The sequence below is a fragment of the Hippocampus bargibanti genome, linkage group LG16 (genome assembly GCF_051943395.1).
Source record: "Hippocampus bargibanti isolate YZ-2025 linkage group LG16, ASM5194339v1, whole genome shotgun sequence".
Classification (NCBI taxonomy): domain Eukaryota; kingdom Metazoa; phylum Chordata; class Actinopteri; order Syngnathiformes; family Syngnathidae; genus Hippocampus; species Hippocampus bargibanti.
The window spans coordinates 13,802,809-13,817,843 of record NC_142749.1 but is presented as its reverse complement, the minus strand read 5'-3'; the positions used below and the strand labels follow the sequence as shown (position 1 = coordinate 13,817,843).

General features: G+C 39.6%; 1 protein-coding gene across 2 annotated transcripts in view; it reads right to left on the bottom strand.

Moving 5' to 3' along the window:
- The window catches only part of LOC148886568 (disks large homolog 4-like), a 46,717-nt gene that overhangs the window by 13,956 nt on the left and 17,726 nt on the right, over positions 1-15,035 (bottom strand). For both annotated transcript variants that reach the window (XM_089017160.1, XM_089017159.1), the window contains exons 2-3: positions 11,858-12,019; positions 8,336-8,392 (exon numbers count right to left, since the gene is read on the bottom strand). In XM_089017160.1, coding sequence (XP_088873286.1) covers positions 8,336-8,392; positions 11,858-12,019 — 219 coding nt within the window. The remainder of the gene's footprint in view (positions 1-8,335; positions 8,393-11,857; positions 12,020-15,035) is intronic.

Below are 15,035 nucleotides of genomic sequence, written 5' to 3'. Positions count from 1 at the left end.
AATTTTAAAGAGCATGTATGGATATTCTCAGTGGCGGGACGTGGATTTCATCGCTAGGCCTTCAGTGGTGCTATGTCTGAATCAATCCAGACTGAAAAAAGTGTGGTGTGATTTACTACATCCACTAAAGGGGACCATTAGCTAGGAAATAACTGACCTATATTTCTTCATGATGTCCATTTTTTTCTTGAAAAGTCCGTCATGCAAATAGCTTTAACAGTAAATCTCCACCCAAATCCATTTCTTCTCCTCCTTCAGTCATTGTGGGTTGACAAAATCGCTATTCAATCTACACAACAATATATTTGCTTATGCAGCTCACTACAGATACAGTATGCTAGCTCTAGCCAGTATGCTCTTATCACTCGCGACTAGTGATACTATGATTGGCTAGTATGTGAAAACTGACGTTTCCAGCACATTCCAGCAGGCCTTGGGTTGCCAACTTGAAATCTGATTGGTTCAAGCAACAGTTTTATCACCATTGATTTTTATGCGACAGGGCCTGCAGAACTGATTGTGAAGGCGTCCATGTAGATTTCTGACCCTGGTCACAAATGATGGCTGAAATGTGATTGGTTAAATGCTTAAATACAAAAATACACATCCGGACGCAGCTCAACAGGGGAAAAGCAATGAAAGGAAGCTGAAAGACAATTTGGAATTATTTAATAAGAATTCATGGACAAAATATAATTTACATTCACATTCATTAGTCTGTGATTCAGATATTTTTAGGCCAGCAGGCCCTGATGGGCCACCACTGTTTATTTTAAATGAGATATCAGTCACTGCGATTTACCATTCACCAAACTAAGCGAATGAGGTGCCCCATGTGGCGCGTTGCAGTACTGCTAATACAGAATCAGAAAACCTTTAATCGTCCCACAATGGGGAAATTTGCAGTCCAAAGCAGCAATTTGAAAGGGGGTGGAATTGGGGGTGAAAGGATAAAAAAAAATATTCTATTATATTCTAAGCATAGTAAAAATGTCAGCAGTTATGAGTTGATTTTCTGATCCACCCAATCACACCTTCATTTCTTCGCAGGTGCTTTCGGCCTTTCTCATCGACATTCATTTGGATTTTGTGCAGGATTTGCATCTTTCGTACACCATATCTGCCATTGATTGATGATCATGCGAAAGTGCTTCACCATTTGTACAATGAGCAAGGCTGAGCCCAAGCGCCGCTTCTAATTAAGGAGATTTTTCACCGCTGCGTATTTACAGCATTTACATGTCGGGGGAAGAGCCGTAAAAAGCCGATGAAACACAATCGGAAATCGTTACCGCGAGGATTGCCGTTACCCTAACGTTAATGATAACGGTTGTAATCTAGCAACCCCCAAACCATAAATACAAGTTTCCTGCCGCCTCCTCTTCATGCTCATTCTACCATTAAAACCGCGCCTGTGCAATGCAGCAATGTGTAGCTGAGTCCAATGAGCCGTGCCGTTGAACGTGACGTCAAATTCATCATCGTTTATTCACCCTCGACAGGAATAATGAATATAGCCTGCAGGAAATATAAATTACGTCTGTGTAGGTTCTCACTCATACAGGAGTGGTCCATCGATGAAAAGGTTTCTTCAGCCGTCATCTGTATTCTACGAAGCTGTCGGAAGTGTTGCTCCTCATCCGAAGAGCTTCATCAGCGAACTAAAGGTGTGCTGGGAACTCTGAGCTTATTTATACTGTATCCCTAATGGACAGAGGTGTGGGTGGCGGACCTCTGTTTTGATAGTTCCCTGCTTTAGGGCTGGGCAAGCAGTGCACCACTCCCTGAAGCCAATCTGATTACTTCTATTGTCCCTGGCTCTGATTTCACCTCATTAATAATAATAATAATAATAATACATTTGATTTATAAGCGCCTTTCATTCAGGTCATTTTACAGTCACAGGACAAGTTTTTCTGTGGGTGAGCAGCGGAAGCCACACGCGCCAGAAGTAACTCAAATAGATAGAAAGCTTGCTAGCTAAGCAATCATTAGCCAACAGATACCTAGCTACATAGCCAGCTAGATAGTGAATAGATAGCGATCTAGATAGATAGCTAGCCAGCCAGATAGCTAGCTAGCCAGCCAGAGCCAATAGATAGCAAATAGCTAGCAAATGATAATAATAATAATGTCAATAATAATCAATTTCATTTCTAAGCGCCTTTCAAAACTCTCAATGTCACTTTACAGTCACAGGATAAGTTTTTCGACTGGCCAATCTGATTACCTCTCCACTGATTACCTCGATAGTTTTATCCCTTGCTCTGATTTCATATCATTAGTCAATCTGATTACCTCTCCACTCTTGATTACCTCTATAGTTCTATCCATGGTTCTGATTTAATCTCATTAAAATGACTAAGCATATGTGGTATCGGCCTAAGAATTAGGGATATAAGTCCAGGGTTATCAGCACAACTTTAGTTCGCTGACGAAGCTCTTTGAATGAGGAGCCAAACGTCCGACACTTCCAAAGAAGGACAGATGACGGCTGAAGAAACCTTTTCATCGATAAAAGTAAATCCATGCGGAAGCTGGTTTTCCGATTTGTCTGATTATCCTTTTTTTTGTCTACAATATACAAACAATCAACATCAATCAATCACCTAATGGGAGTTACATCTCCCTGCATCAATTTGCAAAATGAGGCGTCAAGAGAGGTGAGTGCAGACACAAAGTGTGCAACCCGCAGTTGGAAGGCTCATTAAACAGTCGTCACATTTAATGTTTTCCTTTCAAATGCCCAATAAATTACTACTACAATTAAGCAATACAAGCATCGGGGGACGCACCAAATGTTTATACGTAGTACTGTAAGAAACGATATTTGCCAGAACGAGCTCGATGATCGTACCTCCGAGTGAGTCTTGCATTAAAACTGCATCATGAAAAGTACCGTGTATTTTATTTGTGAGCCGCTTTTATTTATACCACCGACGATACAATTGATCTCGAGCGTAAACAGGAAACGCAAACCTACCCTAGTATGATGCGGTGGTTCCTTGGGGTTCCATACATTGCTGAGGAGCTGGCAGCCCATCTTTTTCGCACGCCACTCGGTCATAAACATTTTTACTTCAGTGCAGAGGTCCAAACGATGGTTTAGTTAAGAGTGTAAACCCAAAAAGACACACCCACTCGGGAAGAGTTCAACGCTTGAAGGCGATTTCACAACATTGGTTCAACAGTCCACATAGCTTCCACATCACTTTGACGACACAGAGTCGTCCATGTTTATCCATGGGCAGAACATGCATGACCTAATTTGTGTCTTCCTCCTTCTTGATCTCTCAGAACGGCATCCCCGAAAACAACAACTTGAGCTTAGCAAATTCCGATTCACGGCTATTATCCGAGTCCTTCTCGTCCTGTCTTAAAAAGTCACCTATGCCAACCTCAGAAAAAAAGGACTAATCCCTGACGTCCTCCATCATCCACATCAGCGGGTAGCGACGTCGCTTGCCTTGAAAAATGCAGTTCATGTTTTCTGCTGCATTACTGTACTTTTACTCCTCCCCTCCCGTGGTGCTGAGGCAAAGAGGAGCGAGCGGGGGATTGAGGGGGGATTTTGTTGGCAATTACGCGGCTGTCTTTCAATATCATGATGATGCGAGAGGGGAATGATGTTGTGGTGGAACTTTAAAGGACAAGCAGTTCAAACCGGCCTCACATCACAAGCAGGTTTAAAAGTCCGATAGATAGCTAGTTAGCTCTCATAGCAAGTTAGCTATGATAGCAAGTGGGCTGTAATAGCAAGTTGGCTATAATAGCGCAAACATGTGAATTGTATTTTATTCATTCTTTTATGATTTTATTTCTTTTATTAACTCATTCACTGCCAGACGATGTGCAAAAATGTGTCTACTCCAGTGCCAGGGTTTGTGTCATTTTCACTTAAATTGCAGGACCCACAGAATATTGAGTTTTAGGACGATATAAATGTTCAATACAGCGTTAGAAACCAGAAACGCTCTTCTATGATCAGAAAAAAGAGTTAATTCCCAAGTTATATGGGTCTGAGTTATCTGAGCTTGAAATGGGGGTGGATGTACAAAATAGAATGCATTGTCCACTCCAGTGCCAGGGTTTTTGTAATTTTTACTCAAATTGCTGGACCCACAGAATATTGAGTTTTACGATTCTATCAACATTCAATTCAGCATAAGAAACTCTCTTCTTTCATCATAAAAAAGAGTTCTTTCCTAAATGAGTCTGGAGTTATCTGAGCTTGAAACGGGGGCAGCGTTTCAAAATGCAATACAATGCATACATATTGATTTATATAGTGCTTTGACAACAGCTGAAGCTATAACAAACCCGAACGTCCACAAAAGGCAAATGCTGCCCCCTCGTGGAAGAAAAAAAAACATTCCCAGAGGTCTGACCAGCGCTTTATTGGCACCCACTGCAAGAAAACTCAAAATCCGATCAAATTCGTTAATGGCGCTTTGCAATTCCCGAATAAATTCCGAAATGGCAGCAAATTAGTTAATAAAGGGTCCACTAAGGGTGGTCATGGGCTGCATAGTCGCCGGTTGTGCCATACCCATTGATCAGATCAACGTAAGGACATGCGGGAGAGCAAGCTGTCAGCTTGACATTCTCATTTTGTTCGCAAAAACTCCTCCATCTTACCTTTCCAATTACGTCACCTTTCTAAGTGTGGGCTCTTATCATCTGTCATTCATAGTGTGCACTCAGCTCTCATTCACCCGCACCCCTCCTCCTCTCTCGTGCGTAGTTATACCCTTCCATTCCCAGCGGACCTGGACTGCTGGCGTACGGTAATTACACGGAAGCTGCAGGGACATCTTCAAACATTTATTAAAGAAAAAGTAAGGAGGGTGAGGAAAATGAAGATAGACAGCTGATACAGGAAGACAAAAGTGCAGAGCAGAGAGGGGATGGTATGATGGAGATCCCATGGGGGAATGCTATAGAAGCCCGCAATTAAAGATGGATGTCAGACACATCAGTGAGGAGGTGGCAGTCTTTGTAGAGGATTTGCGTGGAAAACAAAGATTTATTTCTTTTTCCTTTTTTTGCGCTACATTGATTTGCATCTTTATAGATGAGAATAGACAAATGATAAGAAGAGCTGCCTGCTGATTCTCTACAGCTCTGTAGGTGTGGGACTCAAGTGTGTGATCTCAAATACACATTCATTACCCCCAATCACCACAGATTTGGTTTACCATCACCATCTAATATATCGTGATATCGTAGATATAAGATCTGCGTTCACATTGTTTGAATACAGTAAAGTCTCGTTATATCGATATTCAAGGGAGTCTGAAAAAATATCGATATAACCGGGACTATCGATATATCCGACCCTGTTTGCATGTAATTTTCTCCGTGCGTGCATCGAAATAGTATCGATATAACCGGGACTATCGATATATCCGATATCGATATAACGAGACGTTACTGTATGTGTTGACTGGTGCTGTCAAAAAGGTATTTAGACCACCACATATTTGCAAAGCAACATTTTTTTTTTTTTTGGGGGGGGGGCTCTTATGTGTTATTTGCTTACTTGTTATTCTGTTAAAGGCAAAAAAAACTGTTAAAAAAGTTAATAAGTAGTTTTAAAAAAACTACTATTTTTACCCCCCCCCTCCGTCTAGAAAACTTTGATTAAAAAAAAAAACATTTAATGACAAAATATTTCCGGCACTGAGTATGATATTTATGGCATTGTTGCTATGATAATTGAAACAATGAAAGAACAAAATCTCACTTATTTTTTTAATGGGGAAAAATACATAAAAAAGTAAATAAAAGGAAAAACAAGTTAACAAATTGCCCCCCCTAGAAAAATCTGTTTAAAAAAAAAGCATTTAATGGCAAAATATTTTTGGCACTAAGTATATATTTATGGCGTTGTTGCTATGCTAATTGAAACAATGAATGAAAAAAAATCTCACTTATTCTGTTAATGGCAAAAACAAACAAAAAAATGGTTAAAATAAGTAAATTAAAGTAAAAAAAATCCCCCCATGAAAAATCTGATTAAAAAAAATATACTGGCAAAATATTTCTGGCACTAAATATGATATTTAGGTGTTGTTGCTCTCCTAACTGAAACAATGAAAGTAAAAATATTTCCTATTCTGTTAATGGCAAAACAAATCAGTGGAAAAAAAGGAAATACAAGTTAAAAATAAGTAAATTGCCCCCCCCAGAAAATGTTGATTTAAAAAACATTTAATGTCAAAATATTAATTATGATATGAATGAAATAATCTCACCTATTCTGTTCATGTAAAAAACAGTGGGGAAAAAAAGGAAATTAAAATAAATAAATTGCCCCCCTTAGAAAAATTGGATTTAAAAAACATTTCATGGCTAAATATTTATGACACTAAGTATTATATTTATTGTGTTGTTGCTATACGAATTGATACGATGAATGAAAAAAATGTCACCTATTATGTTAATGACAAAAAACAAATCAGTAAAAAAAAGTTTAAAAAAAGTACAAAAAAATTAATACATTCCCCCCCTAGAAAAATCTAAAAAACATTTAATGGCAAAATATTTCTGGCACTAAGTATGATAATTATGGTGTTGTTGCTATGCTAATTGAAACAATGAATGTCTTCGGTCTGCTGTTAATTGATACCCCCTCTCCACCTTGAGAATCCAACTTTCGCAGCGGAAGCACCCGACTCACTTATTCAATCACCAATTTCACAGCGGCATGCCGGATTTGTGATTGACAGTCAGCAGAAGTGGAAAATGGCGGTTGCTGATTGTTTCGTGCAGTCCCATAATGAGCATTGATTGTTCGCCAAGCGAAAGCAAATGTTTTCTGTATCCTGTTTATCACCCAGAGTTCTCCTCTTACCTACTTTACCCAAGTACGTATCGCCGTGTTTGTTGAGAGCCTCCTACCTGTAAATCAGTGAGGCCTGGAGTGCTGGTGGCGAGCCCTGCGCCATTAATGCAATAAAAGCGACAGACTGACGACACCGCCTACGTACGAACACGACCACGCGAGTACTACACAAGCTGCGACGGTGCCCACGCACATACTGCAATGCATCACAGAGGCAGCACCTTCTCCGCCAAAGCCATTGTGAGAAAAATAGAAGGACAAGCAGCTGACTTGGAATTTTCAAAAAAATGACAAGAGCAATTCACGGGGCATGAGATCAACGACTGATTGTGACAAGTTGATTCAGAAGTCGAAATCATGATCTGTTCGAGGTCAAGAACGCCACTTTGGACGGTCATACACTGACAAGTGCTAACTTGTCACCATAGAAGAGTGGTGGGCCGTCAGGGCCTGCAAGGCCTTCTTTGCTGGGCTAAAAATATCTGAATCACATACTACTGTGAATTATATTTTGTCCATGAATCCTTATTAAATAATTTCAGATTACAGGGGTCAGTAATCTACCTGGACGCTTCCACAATCAGTTCTGCAGGCCCTGGCGCGTAAAATAAGTGTCAATGACACTGTTGCTTTAACCGATCAGAGTTCAAGTTGACACCCAAGGCCTTCTGGAAGGCGCTGGAAACGTCATAGTCTCACTAGCCGCTGGTGATAAGTGCATACTGGCCAGAGCTAGCACACTGTATCTGTCGCGAGCTACATAAGCAAATATATTTTTGTGTTGATTTAAAAAACGTTTTGTCAACCCACAATGGCTGAAGGAGGAGAAGAAATGGATTTGGTTGCAGGTATACTGTTAAAAGCCATTTTCAAGACGGACTTTTCAAGAATAGATGGACATCATTAAGGTTGGACATCTCCGAAGCTAGCAAAAATAGCAAATAATCTTGCAATTTTATGACGTTATCATGAATCTACATATTCATAGTAAAAATTCGAACAGTTTAAGTTATTTCCTGGCCAATGGCACCCTCTAGTGGATGTCTAGTTATATCACACCACACTCGCAGCTGATCGATTCAGACGTAGCACTACTGAAGGCCTAGCTATGAAATCCACGGCTTGCCACTGCCATAGAATGTGCTTATAAAAATAATGTATTATTATTATTATTGTATCAATCTGGAAATCCACATTGTATCCCACACATTTATTTCCACTGCAGAAAAGATATTCACATTTTTTTAATGAATGAATGAGTGGACGAGGACACCATGACACAACCATCAAAAAGATGGCCTCATCCCTGCTCCAGATGAATATCTCGGAATGGTGGATCATTATGTCATTTTAATCTGTAATAGAACGGGCCAAAACCAGATTGAAGAAAATGACAGGAAACGAGCACACATGTGATGACAGATCATGACAATTTTCTGCCCCCCCCCCCACCCCCACCCCCCTCCAGGTGCCTGTTAGTGCTCTTACCAGTGTGGAAACAGCAGAGGTGTACATTGGAGTGTGTCCTGTAGACATCAACACAGGCTGAAAAACAACAAAATAGAGAGGGTAATTGTACTGGACATGCGGGGCGGGCTCAGGGGAGGCTGGAACAAAGGCTTATTTTATGTTTTAATTTATCAGAGCGGATGCTGACAGCTTCATGTCGCAGTGAGTTCTCAGCAGAAATTGTGAGAAAGCAGGTCACCAGAGCTGATAGAAGAACCTAGATCAGCTGCTATAAATATTGATGAAGGCTATAATTAAAATACATCAAATATGATAGTGGTCCCAGGTTATTAGTTTGGACCACGCCCACTTTGATCTAAGCGCATTCCCTACTATACTAATGTGCATATTCAGTTTCATAACAGGCTGTGTTTCAATTAACCTCTTGACCCAATTGCCGTGACTTTGTGATTGGTAGGATGATAAATTTTAGTCATTAGTCAAATTGAAATTTTACTGACATTTTCAGTATGATTGGGCTCAGAAATGTTATTTTGATTTAATAGAACCTGATAAAATCACCTACATTAAAATTGAAAACACGATTTAAAAGGTGTTGTATTTATTTAGGGAATAAAAATAACCCTACCTACACTGAATGTTTTTAAAAGAGTCTATCACTTCACCCAGGTTTGATCCTTCCCAACAAATTCACTGTAAAAGTTGACAATTTGGCAAACAAGACGTTATAGTGTTATTTCACTGCGCATGCACGTGTATGTAAATTATAACTTTAAAGGACAACCGACGTCACGCCCCCAGTTCGTGACGTCACGCCAAGACGTCTTGCATTGCTGGAGAATCCAAACAATGGCTTTATATTCGGAGAATATGCTTTCTTGTTACACATCCAGTTATGAATATGATTCAAATAGTTCTGAAGAGGAAAGCATACATGTTTGCAATTGATTAAAGAAGTCCTTCCGTGTCATTTTGAGGCATCTGGACAGCAATGTAGCGTCCCAGAAAAGAGGCAGAAAAAATGGCGACCAGCTCTTGTGAGGAATGAATCAGCCCGTTTCCACAGGCTGATACATTACTTCCATGGAGCTTGTACGCCCTGTTCTGGCGGCTTTTGGGTGCAACACGAGGTTTTCAGACCAAACAAGTACAGCAAAATACATTGACGTGATGGAAGGGCTGCTACAATGTGTCTTTTTTTTCGGTCAGGGGCGTTCCTTTCGTGACGTCACGTACGGACTCGTCACCAACTCAAAAACAAGACTTCCTGAATATTCAGCGCGAGTCTTAAAACGTAAAATATAGCTATATGCGGTGGAATCTTATTAAAATACGCTCAGTAGAAGTCATTTGAAGCCATTTTACAAATTATGGACACAACTTGTCCGGAGACGTAGGTTGTCCTTTAAATTTGGATTTATGCCCTACACTTAGTGTAATTTGCACTCTGTCTAATGTTACACTGGATATGCATAAGCATCAACAATGTGCCAATGTTTTGATTTTTTTTTTTCTTCCCCGCTTTGGGCTTTCTAGTCAACACATACAGTATGGAATCAATCAAATGGACCGCCAAGATGTTACGAAAGACCACATCGCACCCGAGGGACATCTGTGAAGTGAGTAACATTTGCATTTTGCCTTTAATATTCAAGTCAAGGCTTGAGTCAAATGTCGATTACGATTAGCGCATATTGCTACATGATCTGTGCCAAATATGACATAGAAACAAATTTAGTTAAGCAGCAATTGAAAGCTGTTTGTTTTCTTTCAGAGGTTTTAACTTTCGTCGTCTGTCATCTTGCCTTACCGATATCGAGCCATAATCACCTTGGATTTGTTTTTATGCGTTCCAAAGTCGTAGTAGAGAATATTTCGGGCTTTTCCGTGATCCGCCGGAAACTGCCGAACGGGCGAATCGAATAAATCATTTACCCATGATAGCATTGCATTATTTACATCGAACATGGTGCATGGTTGCATTATGGAGCGTTAGAAGATGACTAAAACTCTAAAAGACATTAAACGTAGGCAGCAAACAAACATATTCTCGTTTTTGGAGTTTTTTTTTTTGGAGGTTAGTGAAAATTCGTTGTAGCAAACTGATTAACATTTAGTGGGTAATGGGAATGATTTCAGAGCTGTTGAGGCACATTGGAAATCTTCAATGCAATTACATTTGTTGAAGTAGACACTAGTAATAAATATTGTATTTTTTGTATTTATACTGTATATATATATATATATATATATATATATATATATATATATATATATATATATATATATATATATATATATATATATATATATATATATATATATATAATATACTATTTTTTATTTATAATTTCCATTAAAATAGCCCAATTTTGTATTTTTTTTGATGGTCTCCCCAAATCCTCCCCCCTTCAGCTCCTGGCCATGACATTATTGCTTCCTGCTGACAGCACACAAATACCCCAATTATAAACAGAACTTTCGTTTGACTTTAGTCGACTATTTTGTCACGCTCCCTCTTTCGCATCCGCCATGGCATCGCTGCCAGGGTGTTGTCTAAGCAACCGCAAAGTCGTTCTTACTCACATCTGCTGTGAAAACAATGCTGCTTTTCCCAAGCGGACCCGCAAACGCCGAGAAGAAGAAATCCATTTTTTTTCAGGTACCGCGGAGAAATGAATGACTCATGTAATGGATTCGAAATACTCTGTGGCACATACCACAGAGTGAAGAAGAAATTGAATTAAATAGACTTTGATTATCTGGTAATGGTAGATTTTAGGGAGAGAAGCACGTTTCAAACCTCCCGCCCCCCTCCTCTCATCACTACTATAAATGGTGCACATCTCGTCCCTGAATAATTACCGATTCCGCAGCTCAGTGACAACCTCCCCAAAGATTAAGGGAATTAATCAAGAAACATTGGTATGGAACATTGTATTTCCCACTTTTTAACTCATTCACTGCCAGACCATGTGCAAAAAGGTGTCCACGACAGTGCCCGGGTTATTGTCATTGTCATTCAAATTCCAGGACCCACAGAATATTGAGTTTTAGGACTACGTAAACATTCAATGCAGCGTTAGAAACCATAGACTCTCTTCTTTCATCAGAAAAAAAGTTATTTCCTCAATGGTATGGGTCTGGAGTTATATGAGCTTGACATGAGGGCGGGTGTCCAAATTACAATGCAATACATACATATTGGTTTATATAGCGCTTTAACAACAGCTGTAACAAGACAAAAAGGGAATGCTGCTCCCTTGCGGAAAAGAAAAAAACATTGCCAGTGACTACGACCAGCGCTTTATCGGCACCCAAGCATGAAATAACTAAACCCGAGCAAATTCGAGAATGGCGCTCTACGTCTTATTTTCAATTCCCAAATACATTGGCACTGAATGAGTTAAAGAGAGTGAAATCGGTCAGAAAGATGTTGCCGTTACGCAAGTGCTGACTGGCAAGTTGCATTGAGAGGCCCGAAAGGGCATTCGATATTGATCAACAACAGCCCATAAGCCGGGGGCGAGTCATCCTCACCTTGACAGGCGAGATATGCGTGTGTGGCGTGTAGCCGTGGATGGCCTCCATGGCGGCGAGGTTCTTGTCGCTCATATGTAGCATTTCCGCACTTTTCCCCGGAGCCAGATGTGCCGGGCTGTGCTCCAAGGGGGGCGTCTCCTCATCCTGGTACCTGTATTTCTGCAGAAACAGGGACGGAAGTGACACCGCGTTAAATGAAGCTCACCGTCGCTGTGGATTTTTAATCATTTGACAACCCGACGGGAACGATTTAATCAGCCTTAACTCATTCACTGCCAGACAATGTGCCAAAATGTGTCCACTCCAGTGCCAGGGTTTTTGTCATTTTCACTCAAATTGCAGGACCCACAGAATATTGAGTTCTAAGACTACATAAACATTCAATGCAGCGTAAGAAACCTTAGAATCTATTGTTTAATCAGAAAAAAAACATGAGTTAATGCCTAAGTTATATGAGTCTGGAGTTATCTGAGCTTGAAATTGGGGTGGCTGCACAAAATACTATAAAATACATTCATATTGATTTATATAGCGCGGAAGCTGTAACAAAGCGCTAACATGGATAAAAGGCAAATGCTGCCCCCTCGTGAAAGAGAAAAACATTGCCAGAGGTCTGACCAGCGCTTTATCGGCAACTCCCACAAGAAAAACCCCAAACAAATTCGGGAATGGCGCTCCACTATACGTTTGTCAATTCCCGAATATCATTTTGCATTTCTAGAAAGTCAATTTGTCCTCCACAACCTCACGGTTGCGTGAGTCAGGCGGCGCCGTGACTCATGCAGCACTTTGTCGGAGATCAAGGCGTCTTTGCCGTAACCCCCCCCCGCCACTCCCCGCTGGTAGCCCACACATGGACAGGCGGCCCAGCGGCAGGTTTCGTTGGAGGTGTGATGACAGGAATTTCCATTACGTGCATGTCCAAAAGGTGGAGAGAAGCCATAATTCTCTTTTGGGTTGCTGTTTGGGTTTGGATATACACCTGCACCACGCCTAGTGCGCACAATTTGCAAATGAGTGGCTGTTACCCCAAAAAATTGCAAGGCGTCATCTGACTATTGTCTGATGCCAAACCTGCTTGGTCTTCTGCTTTTGTGTGTGTGTGTGTGTGTGTGTGGGGGGTGCAGATATGGCCGAGTCCCGTCGCAGGCCGCCTGCCTAGCAGCCAGAGCTGAACCGAGATTGCAGTGCCATAATTGGGGGGTGCCAGCAGCGGGGGCTTGGATCGCATTTCACTGAGCCAGCAAGTCGGAGAAGGAAGGGAAAAATAATGGGGGGGGGGGGGGGTTATAAATGACAATTGACAAAGTGAAGCAGAAAACAACAGCACAGCAAACAGGGGAAGAAAATAATTTATTGGCGCTGCTGTAATTCAAGGTTGATTTTTTTTTTTTTCTCTCATTTATGAGAAATATTGTTTATTTTTTTTTTATATATTCTTCCCTTTTGTCACCTCATCGAAAACAAGCCTGCCCAACATTGATTATTTTGAGTCAAAAAACATAAACAAAGCATTCCAATTACACGTGTAGCCACAACATACAATCGCCCCAGGCACTTTTCCCTCCGCATGAGCAACCATCACGTTGTTATGTTGCCTTCTGTCCCACTCGTTGGGGGGAGGTGGCAGCTAACGCTAACGTTCTCCGCATAATGCATCTTGGCGCCGGCCGGGGCTTGAGGTACGTTTTACTGTGACCGCGAATATGTGTGATTGCGAATACAAAATATCTTTATAGAGTTTTTTTATGTATTGCTTCACATGTGATGTCCCATGATATCGAAAGTAACCAATCTGAGCAGTAAAAAACATCACATCAGATTTAATGACCATATATGGACTTCCTATTCAGAAACAGCTTGCCAATTACTGTTTGGCAGCAACTACAAATATTGCTACAAAAAAACAAATAAATAAAATAATGAATAACCAAATAAATAAATAAAACAAGTAAATAAATAACTAAATAAATAACACAAGGAATAAACACACATAAAAAAATAAAACAATTAAATATCTAAATAAATATAATAAATAAATCAACACATGAATAAATAAATACGTACATACATAAATACATAACTAAACATAATAAACAAAACATAACTAAATAAATAAACACATAAATGAATCAACTAAATAAATAACTAAATAAAATAAATAAATAAAACATAACTAACCAAAGAACTCAATAACTAACCTAATAAATAACGTCTTCTTTTCCTTTCGGCTTTTCCCTTCAGGGTAAATAAAAATATGAATAAATAAATAAAGTATAACGAAATAAATAAATACATAACTATAATAAATAAACAAACAAACAAATAAATAAATAAAACCTAACTAAATAAATAAACATAAATGAATCATAACTAAATAAATAAGTAAATAAAAATAAATAAATAAAAAAATACCACATAACTAAATAACTAACCTCATAAATAACTTACTCTAATAAATCAACGTACAAATAAATAAAGTTTAACTAAATAAATACATAACTAACATAGCTGATTATAATAAACAAAAAAATAAATGCATAAATAAATAAAACATTAATAAATACATAAATAAATCATAACTAAATAAATAACTAAACAACTAAATAAATAAATAAAAATAAATAATTACATAAATAAGCTAGGTTGAATAATAGAAAAAGAATAATAAGGGCACCGGAAAGGGCACCGGAACAATGCCCGCAGCCTGCTTTTTCATGGCTTGTGATAATCGTCCTCCGTGGAGTGGCGGGATATGTAAGCCGCTCCCTTAACGGTTCGATGCCTTAACTTAATGTCGAGCAAATGTCAGATGCTATCTTCCATCACCTCAGTTTGTAATTCAAGGAGCATATTTGAGCTCTTCGATGACGCCATATTAGGTGAAGGAAGGAAAGTCAACCATGCCCTGCTCAGGCAAGTCATTCCGCCCGAGAACCTTCTGATTGGCAAATGTTAAGACTTGTGTGAGAAGCTCCTCTTGGAATGCGTGACTTTGGAACAAATCCGCACTGATGTTTCTCAAAATAGCCGTTATGAATTCAAACGGCTGCCGCCGACACGGCCGTTTGATGGTGTGTTCCATTTCCATGCCGCGACAGATATATTAATGTGACGCGTACGATGCGGTGAGATAATCGCGCTTGACACCATAAAAATATATAAAAAATGTGAA